Here is a 21,871-nt window from a genome sequence, read left to right on the forward strand (position 1 = left end):
TTTGACAGCAGCAACTGCCTGTCATAATTTCACCCCCTCTGTACCGCCCTATCAATTAGTAACTAAATAATTAGTAACGCTAATGATCAAAAGGATGGAGATTATTGATATCAAAACCGATCTAGTTATTATATATAATACTTGATATTATAAGTCATTATAATAAAGTTTATAATGTGTTATGATTAAGGTTATAAAGTACAATGATAATTTATGAGCGCTTATAAATATAATTATACATGTTTATGAGAATATTATAATGTCTTATAAGTGTGTTCATAATGCGTTATAAACATGGGATGCATAGCAAGTGTTACCGCGACGGTATAACCTGTGTGACTTAAAGCTAAAAAATATGCTCTCTTTTTACAGGAACTGCTTGGAGACATGTGATTGTCCGTATTGTTTTTTCACTGAAAAGACAGTAGAGACATTCTATTTATTATTATTATCTCATTCTATTGATTACTTTTTCAGTTAGTCGAATAATCGAGAAGCGCTTTAGTTTGTTGTTCTTGTGTATATTGTATATATTCAAGATTCAATGTGAAAAAATATAATAAAGTATATATAAATCAACTAATTTGTCCAAGCCCTATTTTTTACAAAACAACAACACGGACCGAGATTCTAGTTTTATACAATTTTATACTAAAACTGTATCGCACAAGCTCACAACGTGTCACGATGCGTCGTGTTGTGAGCTCGTATAACTGCTAATTTAGCAATATTTTTCTTATAATCAATTCAATCATTTAGTTTGATTAACCGTTGCTCCTCTAACCCATTTAGGCCTGACGTCGAAATTAAAAAAAAGTATTCTGAAAGAATATATATTTAATGATTTGTGGCGCATTTTCACGATTTTTCAAAAATAGCAGACCTACAAGCTCGTAGCGCGCCACTCGGTGGCGCGCTACGAGCTTGTAGATCTGCTATTTTTCAATAGCTAAAGTATAACATAATGCTTAGTTAAAACACCAAAAGGGGTTCCCGTCCAGAATGGGCTAAGAGAGAGACAGTGAGGTACAGCGACCGACCCAGAATCAAATCGGCAATGCTGCGTCCGGGTTCAAAGGCAACAGAGCGTGTACCTTTTGAAACGTGTAACGACACACTGTCTGTTCGACTTGACTCACCGTGTGAGACTCCAGCTCAGAGATTTTCTCTGGTTGGCCGGATCCAAAATAGTACACCCTGATGATGTGATCTGTGCTCCCCGTGGCCAGGAACATACCCCCTGTGGAGAGATACACATATATGCTGTTAGGTCAGTGGTTCTCAGTCTCAACCCATGATGTGGGCTGTGAGCATATCATCTCGTTTTTGAGGGGGTCCAACAATATACAGCAAGTACAGTAGACAGAACAATACAACAAATACATCCATATACATAAACAAGGACAAAAACAGAAACAAAAATCTCTCCTAAAACTGGCCGCTCCCACCCCACCTAATCACTCACAAAATAACAGACTTCATGCATCAGTGTGCTCATGTAATGATGTAAAGATGATGCAACATAAACCAAAAACAGGCCATAAACCATTACAAATATAAATAGATTGCATTATTATCAATTTGTAGTACATTTCAATCAAACGTGAACAGGAGGTGTTTACCTGCACTGAAGGAAGAGCAAATCATCTGCACTCCTGGTCTGGAACGTTCTGTGAACTTGCTGGGCCTCTGACTGAACGCACACACATGCACACGCACACGCGCACGCGCACGCACACGCACACGCACACGCACACGCACACGCACACACACACACACACACACACACACACACACACAGGTAAAAACACAAGGTCGTTAACTCTTTGGGTGGCAAGTACAAGAGTCTTTTTCTTCCAAGGCTCTGATTGCCAAATACGAGAAAGACAAGATTTCACAACACATGGCACCCTTGTGCAACATGTGAGTCACCGTTTGACTGTTCATGTAACCAGGAACAAGGACATCACATGGTCACAAAAAAACCAGCTCGCATTCTCTAATGTTTTTTCTCATGCGATTTTCTGCGATCTGTATGGTTCCACTTCTTGCTCCGCCATTATGGGATTTTCTTTTTTTTTAAATTTTTATCCCACGATTTTGTAAACCATTTTTCACCCCTGTGTCAATTATCTAATCCTGATCCTGGGCTCTACACACCCTCCGCCAACCTAGTCCCCATATATGGGGGACATGGGGAGAGCAACGGACTTGAACTCATGCTTCCTTCATGCCTGAGTGTCCAAGTTGCTCCTTTACACCTGACAGGGGGGAGTTCCCCTGGTTGGACGTAGCGCGTGGAAGGAACACGTTATTCCAACCAGTTCCTTTCCCCTCCATCAGGCGCCCCGGCTGGCCAGGGGGAGGCAGTTTAGAGACCAGGATTACTGCATGTTTTTTGTGAGGGTACCTACCCTAGGGGACACGGGGAGAACATGCAAACTCCACACAGAAAGGCCCTTTCGCCAACCCCGCCTCGCCAATTATGGGATTTTCAATGCAGAATTACAAAGGAACAGTCGTTTGACTCACAGATTTTTCCCGCGAACACAAAGTGAACCATTTCATTCATTCATTCATAAAAAGTAAGGCCGCTGCAGTTCGTTGGAGCCATGTGTGTCGACAGGAGGGCGGAACAATTTACACTCTGGGGCGGAAGTGTGCCGGAATTGCAGAAGGCGCGCTACGCCACGCTGCCACTCAAGTGACTCCTGGCCAATCACAGCGCATCTTTTCCGGGACTTGTCAGACACACTCCGAACATCCGCTCTGTGACGCATGTGGAAGCTTCTGTGAAGCACCAATGCGGAAGCTTGCCCTCTGTTGAGAGCATTCGCCCCAGAGATGGAAGAGGCGTCTACCTTTCTATGTCTATGCTCCATACTGCCATGTTCACAGGCAAAAAATCTCAAAAACATTGAGCACTCATCTGACCACCCATCTGAGCCCATTTGACCACACAACACTTAACTTGTTAAGCAGTCAGATGGGTGGGCTGCGTGCATTTTCAAAGCATGTTATGATCAATCAATTGATTGTGTTCCAGCTAGGATAGATACAACGAAAGCACAGTCCACACCAATGATTCACAATGCAAATAGTTGCAACTTGCAACCACTTGCAACCAAATAATAAACCTGGGGTTTGCAACTGGACAGTCCACACCCAGGCACGGAGCTGCAGCCGACTGGTGTTTCCACGGGAATAGTGTAAACATCTGACAGAGAGGGCTGTCCTTAACTAAACTGGACAGTGAGATATGTGAAAGGTACGAGGATTAGAGATAGTTTACAGTTTCCATAGCACTTAGACCGCTCTGTTGTATTTATTTTACATTGTAGATACTAATCTTGTATAAAAAATATGAAATAGCTCTCCTTTCCTTTATTCCATATTGTAAGCTCGCTCTACTTTCCTCGGTACAGCACATGCGAGTGAAACAGTATAGTAAAAAAAAAAGAAAAGAAAAAGGTTATTTATAAAATTGCCCTCCTAAAATGTTGATGTCCTAAGAGCAGCCCCATTCAGGACCCAATGACTAACACCTATAAGAGCTGTATGCTGGCCTACCTACCCAGTTTGAACAAGATGACAACTGTACTGAACTATTGATGTGCAAAGAGCAAAAATAGGAACAGAGTTACCAAACGTGAACTCAATACCGCATTTTTCCACACAGGGAGCAATACAGTCAAGTCTGTAACAGCTGATTTATAGTGGCAAATAAATAACATTTTAGAGGGTACTCCAGTGTGTGTGTGTGTGTGTGTGTGTGTGTGTGTGTGTGTGTGTGTGTGTGTGTGTGTGTGTGTGTGTGTGTGTGTGTGCGCGTGCGTGTGTTGCTCACCCAAACTTGAGCGTGCGTGCGTCCCACTGCCAGAAGCAGATGGTGCCGTCAGCTCCGGTAGAGGATAGGTATCTCTTGGAGCCGCTGCACAGAGGGGAGAACTGAAACACGCACAGAACATGACCTATTAGAGGGCAGGTCACAGTCTGACCTCAGCCAATCAATTGCCAGCATTACAAAGTTTGTGTTAATTATTTAATTAATTAAGCTGATTAATAAGTATCTAAATTTCAAGCAAGAAAATCAAGTTCTTCCACACAAAGCATAAGAAGCTGTTGTATTCCATTATAATATCCACTGTAAACATGCACTCAGAAGTGAGATTGTAACGCGCGCTAATCCAGTCAATGATCCCCCCTCCCTCCACAAGTGGCACTCAGTTTACACACATAATTACACTCAGGACCACAATGGAAATAAGCACTAGAGCTTCATGTTTTATCCCTTTGACAGATCCGTACATAAACACTGCGTAGTGCATCAAGGCAGACAGGAAATGGAACATTTAAACACTATCAAACTCTATCCATTCGAACATAAATAAAGAGATAATACTCAAAACACACACAGTCACACACACAGTCACACACACACACACACACACACACACACACACACACACACACACACACACACACACACACACACACACACACACACACACACACACACACACACACACACACGTGACGTATAACTACATTGTATTAGATGAACTTTGAACAGTAATATAGATTGGTTATATATGTGCCTGAATGTTTATGTTCTGTTTTTGTTTTCATTACTGTCTTAATTGCTGTGTCTGTCTGATAATCCCATGTGGGATGGGTCAAGAAATTGTCCGGACATGAAAAAAAAAGATTCATTCATTCATTCACACCGTGTGTCGACCCGTGAGCACACACACACACACACACACACACACACACACACACACACACACACACACACACACACACACACACACACACACACACACACACACACACACACACACACACACACACACACACACACACACACACACACACACACACACACACACACACACACACACACACACACACACACACACACACCTGCAGCGAGGTGATGGAGGCTAAGTGTCCTTCCAGCACGGCGAGTGGGGCACAGGTCTGTAAGCACCACACGCGGATGGTCTTGTCACAGGAGCCGGCAGCGAGCATGGTGTTCTCGTGGCTGACGGCCATGTCCGAGATCTCGGCCGCGTGGCCCCTCAGCGTGGACAGGAGACGGCCCTCGTCCGTACCCCAGATCTTCACAAGGCAGTCGTCCGAACCCTGGGAAGACACAAGGCGGTTAGAGACTGTTAATAATGTACTTTTATGCTATGTCTCTACTTCATTGGAGCCGTGGAAGAACAATTAAGAGTCTGTGCTCAGCTTTAATCAGTAATGTTATGAAATATGAACTACAACCCAAGCCAGAAATCTTGGTGTACCACACCTGAATTTCAACAGCCACATTTAGCCAATTTTATCTAATCAGGAGAATATAAAACTTCAGCTTCAATTTGTTCCAGTTACAACATTTTCTGCTCTACTTCTTTTGTTGTTTGTTTCATCTCTTCCTATTTCACCGGTTCATCCTGTCTCCAGTATAACAACAAATATCCCTTACACCACCTTTAGGAATATATCAAGGAATAATGTACCTATGCCTCAGCAGGATTTGGTCAAACTTTTCCACACATTCATCTTCAGTATACTCACTTGACAACTGCAATGTGTATTTAAAAACATCACAATACTGACATCAATCAGACAGCTGCAGTCGCTTCAGCACACTGCTTCTCTAGTTCTTATTACTTGTACTGTATACACCAAGAAAATGGCAGTTCTCAGAGCTTTATACAGGCTCCCTCCCTGTCTGTTAAGGGACAAAATACATTTCTCATCTTGTGCTACATCAGGAACCATCCAGACGTCCCAGGTCATCTGGGACTGGTCAAATTCATGCCGCCAGATTCCAAACAAAACGTTTTATGCAATATAAATCTGGAACAACTTCCCAGAAAATATGAAGGTCTGCTATGACTCTCAGTGCTTTTATATCAAAGCTGAAAAGCCTTTCTTTGAGCTTTGTCCTTAACTGAGGTGTTTCATCCATTTATTGTCCTGCAGAGTAATTTTACGTTAGTTAGTTTGTGTTTTTAAATGTTTTGACTTTGATTTTGAAATGCCTTGTCAAACCATGCCTGGATTGCATTTACTCATAGAGCACTTGGAGTGTTGGACCTTATCACGACTCTCTCTCAGGATTGCTGATGCTACTGTCACTATAATCAGATTACCAGGAAACTATAAACTATCTGTGCAATGCCTTTCATACAAAGACGGTAGCTCAAAGTATCTAGGTCAGATGCAAATGAAACATTAGAGAAATTGACAATGTAAATATTTGGGTTGTCATTACAGCACTCAAGTAGTCTCTTTACAGCAGAGTGCATGCAAGAGATTATTAATTAATATCGACTAGAAAGCGCAAAGAAAACAAGTGTGTGTATGTGTACGTGTACAGTGTAGTTGGCACGGTAACCAGACCTTTTATCTGAACCCTAGCTATTGTATGAGTCACGCACGCATGCATGCACGTCACACGCACACGCACACACACACACACACACACACACACACACACACACACACACACACACACACACACACACACACAATATGTAGTATAGTACCACTATTCTACAGATCAAATAGATGCATTATATCTGCACTGTGAAAACAATTTGATGAAAAATGACAATAAATGTCTCATCACGAGACCTTCTTTCAGCGTGACTTTGAAAAGAGGAACAAACTCATTGTCAAAGGTAATGCTGCTGAGTCATGTCACCTCAGGAATCAACAGGAGATCACTCGCACCAGGAACCAAGCCAGACAACACAACCAGGTCTGATCTGCTTAGGTCGGCAGCACAGACTAGGCACGAGTCACAACCATGTAATCTGATTACATCGTGGTGCCCAGTCTGCCCAGTCTGTAGGCATGACGTCGCCATCGTGCCTAGCAGACTAGGCATGACTAGGCAACTCCCCTCTGTCAGGTGAAAAGAAGCGCCTTGACTCCTCATGCAGTGAAGGCAGTATGAGGTCGGTACGTTGCTCTCCCCAGGTTGGCAGAGGGAGTATAGCGCCCAGAACATTACATCAGAAAATTGACATTCACTGGGTGAAAAAATGGGGTTACAAAATCGTGGGATAATAATTTTGAGAGAAATGGTAGCAATGTCTACAGGCCATCGTTGCAGGACCAATATCCTAATAATAAACCATCTGTTATTCACAGAGCACTTTAATAGCACTCTCTGCAACCAGAAGGCAGGTTTGAAAGGGCATGCTCTCTCCTGTAACTAAAAACACTTTATCAGAGGGCATCTCCCTTCTTATCCGTATATAATAGACAAATAAGACTTAAAAAACAGCAGTAATTCTTTGAATAAATCGCATCCTTCAACCCACTGCTTCAACACCGCTACAGAGGTGACTCCATTTATTTGTATTGTTTTAGACTACGTGAAAAAAACTGGTGTTCATTTCAGGGGGAGAGAAGGAGTCTAATGAATATATTATGGTTAAAAAAACAAAAGCCTTCTGATCAAACAAATTGATTGCCCCAGGATCTCTGGAGGATCAAATAATAATAACAATAGAGTACACACATCATTAGACTTGCTCCCAGTCATATGTTAATTGCCAGCCATCTATATTGTTATGTAGGACACATTACCAATGTATCACTGAGCCTCAGTCAGAACAGTGAGATCGGCCAATAGAGTAAGGGAGACATGGACAAGAAACCGAGGGAGGTAGCGCGGGGCCGGGCCCCTCCGATTAGTTTCAGTAGTGCGGGCAAGGGCTCAAACTGAGAGGGCACCCCGGGCAGTTGCCCAAGTTGCTCAATACCTAGCGCTGCCACTTAATACAGAGATTTCATGGAATCAAACTGTAATGTATGAATGAAGCATCGACTACCGTATATGAATAGTTTGATGAGACATATCCACATTTTAACTTTGTTTATTCATCATCATCATCATGCCTTCCAGCACGTAAGGAACTTAAGCATCTTCATCAACACCCAGGGCCCTGATCCCGATGAAAGTCCTCCATTGATCATGGAGGTGACATAGTGGGATCATGATGATTTTCAGTTTGTCATGTACATCAGGGGTTTTAAACTGATTTTGAACAAGGGACCACCACCCTGACTTAGAATCAATCTGGGGACAACTGTTGTGTTGGGTGGGTGGGGATATGGGCTAAGATTACTGCTTTTGTAACACTTGCTATGCATCCCATGTGTATACATCCCACTGTTTCTCAACCAATGGTCTATTGACTACTAATAATTTCCTAATAATAATGACTCAACCAGACAATCCGGTGCACTTCCCCCTCTTGAGATTCTAACTCCCTTTTTCTGTTCAATTTCTTGGTCTCCAACTTGTCAGTAAATGACTACATGGACGGTCATCATTAGCCTGGCTTGGCCAGCCTCATAGCGGGGATTCACTGAAGATTCTTCCCCGCATATGATATGATATCATATGCATAGGATATGATATCATATGCATAGGAAACATCAGTGAACACTCGCTATGAGTCTGGCCGCGCCAGGCTAGGTCATCATAGCCAGGTCACCAGGTCATTCAGTTCACTGTTTCTCAACTAGTGGAAAGAAACTTTTTTTTTTAAATTAACAAATCCTACATGACTAAATGCATGGTCAAGGACCATCAGTGGTCCACAGAACACCTGATTACATTACCAGAGTGGATGTGCATGCTCTACGTTTCCAATTCAGGATCTGGAGGGAAACGTGACATGACCTTCACGTGCACACTTTACTATCTTCCTACTTCCAGTGCATGATGGGACGCTGTGTGTGAAGTACAACCTATGCATACCCAGCTAGCATAATTTGTGCCACACATAATGACTTTAATGATGAACTTTCAGCCATATAACTAAAGTCATGGCCAGCCGATCAATTGCACCGTTTGCCAATCAATAGTCTAAACACGGTTTGATGCACTTCCTCATTGATCAAGACATGATCGCTACATGTCGGCCACTGAATACTTAGGCCAATCATGAAATCAATAATCGAGGGGGAGAGAGAGAGAAGCAGATAGACAGAGAGAGGTACGTTGAAATGATTTTAAACACAAATGTCACACAGTGGAGTCACAAGACCTCTTCTGATTAGTGAGGAGTATGCATTCCTCAATACTCACAAACAAAAAACAAACCAAAGCACACATACAGTACGCACGCACACGCACACGCACACACACACACACATACACACGTCAGTTCCATTCCATAACAGTAAATGAGGGAATTTGTGTTCTTCATATTTCCTGCACCGCAAAGAGGGGGTGGAGAAGGAAAAAACTTAAAAACACATACTCCATAAACACGTCTAAAAATAACTAAATGTATAAATAAAAGTGATCTTGTGATGAAAAGAGATGAAGAGAGAAGATTAAAAAAAACACACACACAACTGGTGAAGCAATGGGTGGGAGGAGAGAAGAGAAAGCGAGAGTGAATGTGAATTCTGGCTCTGTGCCAGTGCCTAAGAGGAAACATTTTCTTCATTTATGATGAGAAATAGAGAGAAGGCAAGAGACTGAAGGAGAAAAAGACAAAGCAAGAGGGAGGGAGGGACAGACAGAGAGAGAGAGAGAGAGAGAGAGAGAGAGGGGGGGGGGGGGGGAGAGATTGTAGCAAAGGAGAGGTGAAACAGGACAAAAAGGAAAGGAGAATGCATCAATTGAAAAAACAGGAAAAAAGAGGCAGAGGAAAAAGAGAGAGAGAGACAGAATCCTTCTTCTAATCCTCCCTCCCTCCCAGCAGCCAGCCATTTTTAGAGATTTAAGAAGAGAACGCTGAAAATGGAGCGTAGCGTGTCAGCAGCTGCCGTTTGAATTACAGCATCAAATAAACACGAGCAAACATACAGACTGTGTATACCAACGCCAAGTAGGTCAATATTTAACATAATATGACAATCAGCACCAGTAACCGTTCCGTGACCTTAACGGGTGCAACAGGGGTCAAAGGGCAGTCAGGGGACAAGCGGTTAATAATTGATTGTCATTCTAAGCATTTAGCTCAGTGGTTCTCAAACGTTTTCATGTCAAAGAAAGGACCCCACAAATTCATATGTATTTGGACCCCCGTCTGAAAATATTATGTACCAGGGAGGGAGGGACCCCCATACAAGATTGGTTAAAATGTTGCAAAGATTTGTTTCAAGGTTTTCTCAAGCTTACAATGCGTCGCACCACGTTGTGATCTTTAATCTTAATCTGTAGTCTTTAAATGATCAGCTATTTTCAAATTGCCGAAGTAAGGGGTTATGCTCATTTTGTTGGGGACCCCTAGAAAAGGACCCCACTTTATTTCTTATAATTTTGATCGCACAATTTTGCAACCCATTCTTTTCACCCAGTATCAATTATCTAATGTAATCCTGGGCGCTACACTTCCTCTGCCAACTTGGGGGGGCAGCGGACTGACCTCATGCTTCCTTCTATGCATGAGGAGTCCAAGCTGCTTCTTTTCACCTGACAGGGGAGAGTTTCACCGGCCGGACGTAGCGTGTGGAAGGAACACGTTATTCCGCCCAGGAAGGACCCCACTTTGAGAACAAGTGATTTTAATTGTGTTTTTTGCATTGAGCATTGGGAACGTTACTATTTGTATTTCTGTTTGCCTTTTAGGCTTCGTCATCACAAATTGCACAGGGCAGACATGACAAATAACTTAAATATACAAAATAAATCACTGACACATTTAAAAAATATATATATTTTCTATTTATGAAACGTGTTTGAAAATTTATTCATTTTTCAACATGGAACCGATTGACGATTATGCAACAATAATTGTGATTATCTCAAATAATTGCGATTAGGCGATTATGAAATATTTGTGACAGGCCTACACACACACACATGTGCCTTTCATCAGAGCGCTGCAGCCAATGCCATCAACATTACAACCTGTCATGCTTGAACGAAAATAAAAGCCTGGGTAGTACAGAGGCTAGTCATGCTTAGGCCTGTCACAATTATTACATCATCGTCTAGTCGCAATTATTTGAGATATTAATCGCAGTTATTTTCCATAATCATCATAATTGTTTCCATGTTGAAAAATGTTTCATAAATGTTCAAACATTTTCTAGAAATAGAGGAAATAGCCGCTCTACAAGCTCACAACGTGATACATGTTATAGGCCAATGAAGCCTATGTTCCAATGTCCATGGCCAAAAACACAACTAAATTGCAAATCGCAATTATTATTGTATGACAATTAATCATCCGGTAAAATATCCCGAAGGTATAAGTCGGTCATAGCGGTCAGTCATAGCCTACTAACAACGTGTGGATGTACACACACTGCATTACGAGCACGACTGCCCCATGGGTGGCATTCATGTCATACACTATACCTACTGACCTATATACAGTAGGAACCCATTAGAACCACGATGACTTTTCACCAAGCATAATTAACTGTACAGGAGAAACTGGTGACATTGGTGCGTAACACGGCTCAATAACATCGGAGGAGCATACAGACAGAGCATTCAGCATTCTTCTCATCTTAAGCTACATGCGCTGCCGTGTCCTTGGTCTCTGAAACTATTCATCATTCATAGTCTTGACACGTGTGCTTTGCTTAGCATTACCATACGTTACTTAGAAAGAAGATGCATACAGCTCAAAACCTCCAGTGATAAGCCTTTCATCTGCTACAGAATTGTCTTATTTAGAAAAAGCCCTCAACGAAACACAATGCCACAGACATCAATAGAAGCACAGAACAACAAAGGTAAGCATAATGACCCTACCTCCTACAGCAACTACTACTAAACTACTAAACTATATAATAGGAGTGATTAGCTTAGAAGGCAAAGAAAACAGGTGATGTAACTAAACGACTGGTATAATTTGAAACCAAATTGAAAAGCTGAATGAAGCAATGAAGCCACACATGAAAGGAAAATGTACCACATGACAAGGTGATGTAAGGTAGGGTAACAGCAGGCCACACGCAGACTAAGAGAGAGAGAGAGACAATGACAGAAAGAGTGAGAGGGGGAGAAAGAGAGAGAGGGAGAGAGAGAGAGAGAGAGAGAGAGAGAGAGAGAGGCAACGCTGCTGCTAACCCTGCGCAATGTGACACTGCAAGAAGCATTTCAAACTCACATTGATGATGTCATAGTCTGCCTAATGACAGTCCAACCACAATACATTACAAAACATACCATGCGGTCATGACATGGACACATCCACATTGATTTGGGAGTGAGCACGGCCTGACTCTTGGGCAGGGTACTTCCCATTACCCAGCTTGCCCATTACTTTCTGTACAACTACCACACATCTGCCCAAAGCCAAATGCCAAATTTGCACACAACACAAGTATGCATAAACACGAACCACACATAAACATGTGCATATATACACATGACATGAATGTATAGACACACACAGAGACATACACATACAGTACATGCGAGATGCGATACATGCGATCATCTCCACGGACAGCGCCGTATTTTTCAGACAAAAGAGCCAAAGAAGATCGTACTTTTAATGGGACCCGTCACCCTATGGGATGCGCGCGCACGTTTCCTGGTGTTGGGGGTATGCAAGGCGTTGCCTAGCAACCGGGTCAGTGTTAAAAGTTGATTTTCAGCAAAACCGTTTCATATTTGATATAAAGCTTCATCTACGAGAATTCTCGTAGTTGGCATACAACTGTTGTAGAGCGAAAGTACGAGATTTCACGTAGTTGACATATAGAAAGAATTAAATTATTGGCGAAAAGTTTCAAAACATTATTATATTTTATTATTTTAGTGAAATAAATTGTTTAACTAATATACAGTATTTTTTTATTATTTAAAAGATGCTTCCATGCTTCTCGATTATTCGATTAATTGGAGAAAGAAAATCGATAGAATTAATCGATGAGAAAATAATGGACAGTTACAGCCTCACACACACATACACACAGTGTTGAGCCTTACGGTGAAGATGCGACGCCCGGTGCGGTCAAAGGTGACACAATACACAGACGAGAGGTGTCCCAGAATCCTCTTGTGCATCTTCATGTGCTGGTAGACGGCTGTGGGTAGCAGCTGGCGAAGGCGATATGAACCGTTCAACCGACGCCCATGGCCCGTCTCCACTGGACAGGACAAAGCACACAGAGACACACACAGATGAAAAATTAACTGTATTCCTGGTCTAGGGATGTTTCTGTTGTAATGCTAAGCACAAAATAAAATAATGGAAAAATAGATTTTATGCCAACTGCCGGCAATGAACTGTGCCAACCAGAATAGCAGTTTCCATCAGACACAGACCTAAGTGGGGGCTGAGCCTCAGCTATTATTTATCACTCCCAGTAACTTGTGATTCTTTCACCCAGTTCATTACTCCGCTCAATCACAACTATCCAAGGCTCTAAATACACAAATGGTGCTTTCTGTCCAACCTTGTTTAACCACTTTCAAACTGGTGTTCCTATTTTGGGCATGTCATAATAGGCGAAGATTTTCACTGGCCTACAAGCTCACAACGCCACATTGTGAGATTGTAGATTTGCTATTGTCGCTATTTGACGCGAGACATTATATGCTACGTTTCTTTTAGGATTGGACGATGTCTACTCAACAACATCACAATGTGTACAATACATCCATGTGCCAGAGGAGAGTTGGGAGAGAAATATTGGAGGGTAGTAAATTATCTAAAAACTTAAAAAGGTTAAGAAATCAAACCTAATAATCAGGCTAGAATATTGTAACAGCAATGTAATTATGTTGTAGTAATCACAGTACGTTTGATAGAAAATGATTTGAAGTAAAATCCAAAGGCATGCATAAAGGCTGCTCATGCTGAATGGACTAAGCACCAGGAGATACTTTCCAGTTCCACTTTGCTGGTCATTTCTAATTTGTAGTTTTATGACAAATATGATATATCAAAATGTATCTTTTGCACATATATTATTTTATTTTAATGATGGACATAATATGATATACAACTGTGTGAGGGGCTAATTAATTTCATACTTTTACATACAAATATAATACCATCTGTCCAAATTGATAGTCAACAGAACAGATACACCATCAACCAATCAATTATCATCAATGGAGAAGATGACATCGTCCATTGAGCCAACTCTACTCTTGATTTGGTAAAGGTTGCTTTTCTCCTGTAAGGCAGGAGTTGTCCAAGCTGTTTTTTCTTACCGATGTTGGGTGGACTACCGTAGATGACTGGCGGCTCTGGGGGTCGACCACAGTGCAGTGCGGCCAATGCTGTTCCCTTCCACACGACATGCTTGCAGCCTGAAGGGAAGACACACACACACACACACACACACACACACACACACACACACAAGTAAACACACACAATATGGTAAACGCAAATACACACAGAAACTGTAGGGACTCCAACGTTCAATTATTTTTTTCGAATGTTATTCTAACAATTACTTTTTTTCGATTAATCAAATCAGCATGTTTTTTTTCTTCATATATTATAAAAGCATTTACAGTATGTATCATTGAATCAATTAACCACTTCTTAGTCCTATTTCATACTTTGTCCAAACAAAGTATCAATTAATCGGTTATTTTATTACATTATTAATTATCTTTTTAAATAATCAATTAAATCGATTTGTTTGATTCACTGTTAGCACCCCTAGACTCACTCTTGTTTGTGCGTAGCAGGCTCTGCCTGCCAGCGCCCAGCAGGCTGTGGACTCCAGGCACACTGGCAGGCACCTCTACCTCCAACAGAGGACAGACTCTGGCACACACCTGCAGCAGGTGGTCTGAACCGATGTGCCTGTGTAACTTCACCTGAACACACACACACACACACACACACACACACACACACACACACACACACACACACACACACACACACACACACACACACACACACACACACACACACAAATTCACTTTGCTGAAATGAGTTCAGGATAGTTAATGAACATGAACTACTAGCCAAACGTGAATCTTTGGCTGTGCGTGTCGTGACCAAACATTTCTAGGAGGTGGAAAAACATAAATGACAAAGTTGATAAGTTCTTCTACCAGCTACATCAACAATAACAGTTAGAGGCAAATTTTGGATCAAAATTTTAGATTTTCTAAAACGTTCTGCTGAACTACAAGCTCACAATGCGTCACAACACAACCCGTTGTAAGCTTGTAGTCAACTTTTAATTTAAAAGAAAATGAAAAATCAAATCTACCATAAGTTTTTAAAATTGGTTATAGTTTATTGTTTATACAATATCTGACAAAAATATTGGTAATCAATAGTCTATGACTCTCCAAAATCAGGATCAGCTAAACAATGTGCCAACGGTCAGGCTCCACTAACATTATAATAAAATGTTTAATTTGTAGCACATTTCAAGGTTGTAGCTTAACATAAAAGTAGCAATATCACTCATGTCATGGCAGGAGATGAATTACACCAGAAATCAAGGTTACTATGTTGCAAATAAGCATTTCAAAGTAGAAAAGGTTATTAATTGTTTGAATAAAACATATAAAAGATTATGCATGGTCACAACATGTCTGCTAGAACAGACGAATAAGATAAGACCAGAGAAACACCTGCAAGTACAATATGACTTTATAACAGTTGAAGCAAAAATAGCAGATCTACAATCTCGCAATGTGTCGACGCGTTGTGAGGTTTTAGATTGATTATTTTATTTTATTGTTTTGCAAAACGTCGTGAATTAGAATATATTTTGTCGCTTTAACAAAATATTGGTAAATTAATCGGTAGCGTAGTCTAGGACTTTCCAACCAAAATCGGGCTCGGCAACTCGGACACAAGAATCTGGCAAATAACAGTGGACAGCTGAGCTCAGAGAAACACCAGGGAAAGGCCCGCAGGTACAAGCTTGACATTACAGCATGTGAAGTGCTGCATCTGCCCTACACAGAAACAGCACAATGCCAGCGTGTGCCTTCCCTCACTATGCCACCGATATGCCCCTGCATGGCCTACTTACAGAGTAACACAAGATGCTACACAAACACCAGAATAACAATACTGTACCAACACTGTACCAACCATGATATGATTGAAAGCAGCACTGCAAACAATATATACCACCGCTATGATATGAACTAAATATCCATTAAGGAATCTGTATTTCATGCAGATTATGCTAATGGTGGGGGGGGGGGGGGGGGGGGCGACATCATTTGATATGCATCTAATTTAAAAATCTGATTTAGTGTCAACTGTCAAATGAGACAATTATCTTCACATCTCACACACACACACACACACACACACACACCCTTCCTTTAATCTGTGCATTGAACACTCGAACTCAATTACACATATGCAGTGACAGTCTCTCATTCTCGCGCACGCACGCACGCACGCACACACGCACACACACACACACACACACACACACACACACACACACACACACACACACACACACACACACACACACACACACACACATAATTAATGACCCCTTAATTGCTTTGAACATCATGGCGGTTTCAGAATTTCAGATACGTGATCAGTTTGTATAATAAGCTCTGTGTGTGCAGCGTGGACACAGTCATGTCAGCGCGTAGAGGCAAGGCAAGCCCACATTCCACACACCCCCTCCGAGAGCAACACGCGGGTTTAGTGAGCGCACGCACGCACACAGGAATGTGTAATCGGAATTTGGTCTTACACTTGATTTTGTGAGAAAGATCTATACAGTAACGCAACCAAACGCTATAAAACACTACAGCGCATGGTCCCATTGAGTCACCTCACCAATCCTGCGTTTTTAATTATCGCATTAGGCGACATTTCACGTGTTTATCATAATTTAGTCGAAATCAATATTTCTCAATGTTCACATCATTAATCAGCTATAAGTGTGTAAGAATGGGTTAAAATTACTCATCACCACTGATATGTTGAATTATGGCCAATCATTTAAAATGAATAATTAATTATAGATAATAATCAGTATTAACGTTGGTATAATGAGGTCATAATATCATCTGGTAAGTGGTAATGTGGTGTAAATAGTATACTTCACGTAAAAAAAAAATCGATATTGTGTTGTTCTCTAATAGTCTATGTCTATTTTACCCGTAAAATGCAAGCAACAAATATCAGGCTAAATATAGCCTATATATATTTTTTTTTTAAATAAGCCTACATGCTTAAATAAATCACGTTAATGAGCGTCGTTGTATAGTGTCTATCGTTGAAGTCAACGTTGCCCTACCAAAAGCAGTCCTCCTTCCCCCTGTAACACCCTCCTCCTACAAAGCCCTGCACGATCAGTCAAATAACAACCGTGCTGCTGCTGCTCACTGCTTCTTCAAAAATACGACGAGTTCCTTTTGTCTACAACAACAATTAATCAGACAACGTCGCATTTTAATATAGACGGCGGACGGGCGGTGGAATTATCGGCAGAGACACGAGGCTACGGCCGCGTCACTGCGAGCTAAAGGCGGGGGGAGCCCGGGGAGGAACCGGGAGCAGCGGCGAGACTCGAGAGAACCAGGGAGGGGAAAAAACACACACGGATAGACACTGTCAATAATGTGCCAGATGATGAACGTATAGATTACACATTCCTGGTCGGGATCCGTTGGTCAATCTCACATTCAAGGTTGGGGATACCATGCGATGATAATGTCAGAGCAGGGGAGAAAATCGGGCAGAAGGGGACTTGTGAAAATAAAGTAGGGCATAGGTCAATATATTTTTTTAAATCACTGTACAAAAATACAACTTCCAAAACGCTCGGTTAAAGAATATGGACGCACTATCAAAAGAGTTGATTGGCTATAAATAAATATTTAACCAAACGTTGATTAATTCCGTCCACGCCCCCATGCGTAAACGCCGCGCAGACGAGCCCGAGCTCGTTTGTTTACATGACAATTAGCACGCAAATTAATTAAGTAATCATGCACGATGTGACTTCAAAACGTTACCTCGCATCTAGGCGTAAAGTGAAGTCGGCAACCTAAACACACTTCTCAAAAAAACACCACTTAAAAAAAGACAAATCCACTCCATCCAGCCATCCGTAAAACTTCTCCTACACCAAATGTCGGTTGAAACGCTTTAATAATATACTGTTTATATTCCTTCTCCATCCAACAGAAAGTGGTGTTTTTAATAAGTCTTCCCCTGGTGTTTTTCACCCACACACACACACATTAGGGAGGACAAGAGCGCCTCCATCTCTCGCTGGATGTGTCGCAGGGAGTCCCTCCTCCCCCTCCGTTCACTTAAAACACCACAACACTCATGACGTACCAACATTTTTCACACACACATTTTCCAACAACTATTAAAACCTTTTTTGACACGCGTGTCACCAAACTCGTACACAAACAGCCGGGGGACCCCGACCCCGTGGGTGCCCACCCAGATGGCCCCCTGGTGCGCGTCCCCACCAAAGTAGTTTAGACTCTTTTTTTCCTCTCTCTCCACCTGATTTAAAAATTGCGGGAAATTCAATTTTTATTTTGCTCTCTAAAAACTTTTTCTCTAGTTATAGTGCTCCCTTACCAAATTTTCGTAGGTCCCAGGGTGTTCCTCCCCTGTCCAGTCCACCCTTTTGGGCAGCAGCTAAAATGGAGAAAAAAATGTAATGACGACCATCAGTCGATCCACTGATGTACAATGCTATGTTTTAAAACATTATTTTTTGTGAAGAAATTAGTGAAAAGCAATCTCTCAAAGTACAGTGCGGGAGAGACACTGCTCTCATACTGCTGACTACTTACCTCCTTCTCCTCCACCTCCCTTATCAGGGTCTGCGAAACGAGATAAAAAAAAACACAAAAATTACACGGCCGGACAATTTAGGACATATTCCACATTACCCCAAAAATATCAAAAACACAAACCTGGGCTGCGATCTGACACGGTCCAGCTTGTAGAAATCGGGCGATTAGGAAGTACAGTTCTGGGGTTGGGAGAGAAGAGAGAGGACGGTCGGTGAGAGAGGACACCGAGCAGATTGGTGGGGGGGCATTTTAAAAACATTATTCCTTGCGGTTTACTCACCAGAAGTCAACTGCGCGATGTATTTACTGTCTGAAGCCATGTTTAGTGGTGGTGTATTCGGGGAGTTGCTGGCTAGCGCCACTGAGCCAGCAGCCAGCCTAGTGTGTGTGTGTGGAGCGGGTCTAGTCTAGGTGGCTGCCCTGTAGCTGTCACTGTTTATCCACCAGGAAGAGAGAGAGAGAACCTCCATTCAGCTCCGCTCACAAAGCAGTCCCGGCCTGCATAACGTCTCCCTCCGCGCCAACGACAACTAGTACCCTAGTAAAACCACCCCCAACAACAAAAAATACTCATCATATACGCAAATTGTGTGACTTATTTGTGTTGGTAGGTACTAACGAGCGCTGGCGTGGATTGCGTTTGAGCGGTTGAAGCTAGTCGATGTATTATTTTTCGTACCACCCCCGCTCCCTCCCCTCCCCCCTGCAAAGAAAAAAAAAAGCGCAAGCCTTCTGCGCAAGAATACGAAGTGGTGTGTTTTTAACGCTGCACACACGCACAGTGCACACGCACAGAAAGGAGAAGAGGGAGGTAGAAATGGCAACACAAGGAGAGAGAAAAACATGTTGTGGAATAGAAAGGGCTGTTAGATTGCAGCGAGACGATCGCTGTTATTAAGTATAAAAGTGCTAGCCCTGTCGTTGATGCACATGTTTAATTTCGCTGCGTAACGATGCAATGTGCCACCTTTTCTGTCTTTCTTTCTTTAACGTTAGATATACGTTAGAATATGTCTCCTCTTGTTTGAGAGAGAGAGGGAGATTACGATCGATTATTAAAAGGTTGTATTGACTGTTTTAAGAATTTGGAAGGGTGCGAATGCGATAGAGCTCCGTGTTCTTCTCGACGTTGTGGATTATTATCATGTCGTTATTGTGTAACAAGATGTCTAACTAACACACCCACTCGTGGAGTCGTTCGGTGGGGAAGTCGACGTCCATTTCTCTTCCCAATAGCAGTAAAATGGGGGAAGGGTTGGAGAACAGGGGAATGCAGCTTAATGAATGAAACCTCGTGAGTTGTTACAGGAATCCGCATTTAATGTCACTGATATCCTTGGCTTATAAGATAGATAGACCATCAAGAAAATTATATACATCACCCATTTCCTGTCTGATCCACTTTGAAAGAGTTGTGAATAGCCTATATAATAATAAACATGATTTCCCCCTTTTATTTAATTTATTCTGTAACATTTATTTATATGATCACAAAATGGTTCACAATAGAATACAACAATCTTATAGGTTCACTGTACACAGTTGAAATAGCACACTTACAAACCATATAACCTTGTAGGCCTACAACAAATGTAACCTCTATATCCATTCCCTTGTCTTGTGAAGCAAGTCATCAATAATAGCCAGGTAGTAACAATTAATATAAATTATTAATATTATCATTATCTCACCATTCTTTCTTGGAACATCCTGTGATGAACTAAATTGTAAAATAAGCTAGTAAAAGAGGGTTTCTCTGAGATACTTGCTCACAGAGTGCCTGCAGACCCCAAGTTCAAGTTTAGAACTGTTTAAAATAATATTATATATAATAGCCCATTTACGCATCTATGTTTCACGATACTACACAACATGCATTTCTTTATTCTTGACTAGGGCCTACTTTCTTTATTTTACTAGCAGCTGACACAGGACAACAACAAAATATAGATTTTGTTGTTGTTGTTCAATTTCAATTCAATTTTATTAAAGTGTCAAATCACAACAAGTTGTCTCAAGACACTTTACATGCTAAAGGATGACCAATATACTCTGTAGTCGCTGCCCCATTTTGGATCTCAGGGTTTTAGTTTTTTAGGGGTGTCTTTGTTTTTTTGTTTGTTTCTTTCATTTTTAATTTGCATTTTGAATCGTTCTGTTTTATGTATAGGGGTATTAATCTTTTTCTTTTCAAAAGTACCCACCTACAGCCATAATACCCTGACGTGTCATTGTTACTGTCTGTCATGCATGTGTGTATGTATGCAGAGATTAAAATAGGGTGCATTTTGCATCCCAAAACTCAGTTTATAGTTAAGGGGCGCAATAAAACAACGACCTCTGCATCCACGGGATGCACTACTGTACTACTGTACTGTTTTCTATTCTAGTTTATTTTGCTAGCTTTAGTTATACTAATCATTCATCTTCTTCTGTTTTCTACATTATAATAACCAAAATGAAATGGGAGTTAAATGCTGCAATTTGTAAAATATGACTCATAAAATGTCCCTGGGACTCATCTAAAAGACCATCCCTGCATCCCGGGACTCATTACATTGAAAACCTATTTACAGTATCTATGTAAAAAAAATAAAAATAATAAATGGGTATGTTTATTCTGTACAACAGCTGTACCAACCACTCACTACCTTTAATAATAATAAAAAAAGACACTTTTCATATAGAGCAGAAAATCGACACCCCACCCAGAGCAAGCAATATTGCGACAGTGGTAACGAAAAACTCCCCCTTAGGAAGAAACGTCAAGCAGAACCCGACCCGAACCTGACCCGTTGTTGATTGATTGGTTGATTGAAATATTTATTAACAGTTTGCAGAATTACAGTACATTTCAAGCACAACTCAATACAAACACTGTTAACTGTGAGTGGACGACCCAATAAAGCATTACACTGAAGGAGTCAAGGGATTCGCATGTCAACCTCTTAAGCCCCAAAATCCCGCCGGCGGGGGCAGCGGCGGTCCACCTCATGAACCGCTCTCAGCGGGTAAATGGGGCTGGTCAAGGTCTCAGGTTCCAACTCTGATATTTTAGATTTTCCCTCCTGGACCCCCCTGGGGTTTAAGAGGTTTTAATGACTGTTGGTAGGGCCGCGGGCGTTCCACATTTTG

The 21,871-nt window shown here is 41.6% G+C and overlaps 1 protein-coding gene across 1 annotated transcript in view; it reads right to left on the reverse strand.

Annotated features, from left to right (window-relative positions):
* phip (PHIP subunit of CUL4-Ring ligase complex) overlaps positions 1-19,353 on the reverse strand; it is a gene marked incomplete at its 3' end in the record, with an annotated part of 67,591 nt that extends 48,238 nt beyond the window's left edge. Inside the window, exons 1-11 of the mRNA XM_079526308.1 lie at positions 19,017-19,353; positions 18,857-18,915; positions 18,734-18,763; positions 18,516-18,575; positions 14,638-14,788; positions 14,168-14,266; positions 12,935-13,095; positions 4,927-5,148; positions 3,848-3,948; positions 1,623-1,693; positions 1,140-1,240 (exon numbers count right to left, since the gene is read on the reverse strand). Of these exons, the coding sequence (XP_079382434.1) occupies positions 1,140-1,240; positions 1,623-1,693; positions 3,848-3,948; positions 4,927-5,148; positions 12,935-13,095; positions 14,168-14,266; positions 14,638-14,788; positions 18,516-18,575; positions 18,734-18,763; positions 18,857-18,915; positions 19,017-19,056 (1,095 nt within the window). The 5' untranslated portion in view covers positions 19,057-19,353. The remainder of the gene's footprint in view (positions 1-1,139; positions 1,241-1,622; positions 1,694-3,847; positions 3,949-4,926; positions 5,149-12,934; positions 13,096-14,167; positions 14,267-14,637; positions 14,789-18,515; positions 18,576-18,733; positions 18,764-18,856; positions 18,916-19,016) is intronic.
* Positions 19,354-21,871: the final 2,518 nt, after the last annotated feature.

This window comes from Electrona antarctica (assembly GCF_951216825.1).
Source record: "Electrona antarctica genome assembly, chromosome: 17".
Taxonomy (NCBI): Eukaryota; Metazoa; Chordata; class Actinopteri; order Myctophiformes; family Myctophidae; genus Electrona; species Electrona antarctica.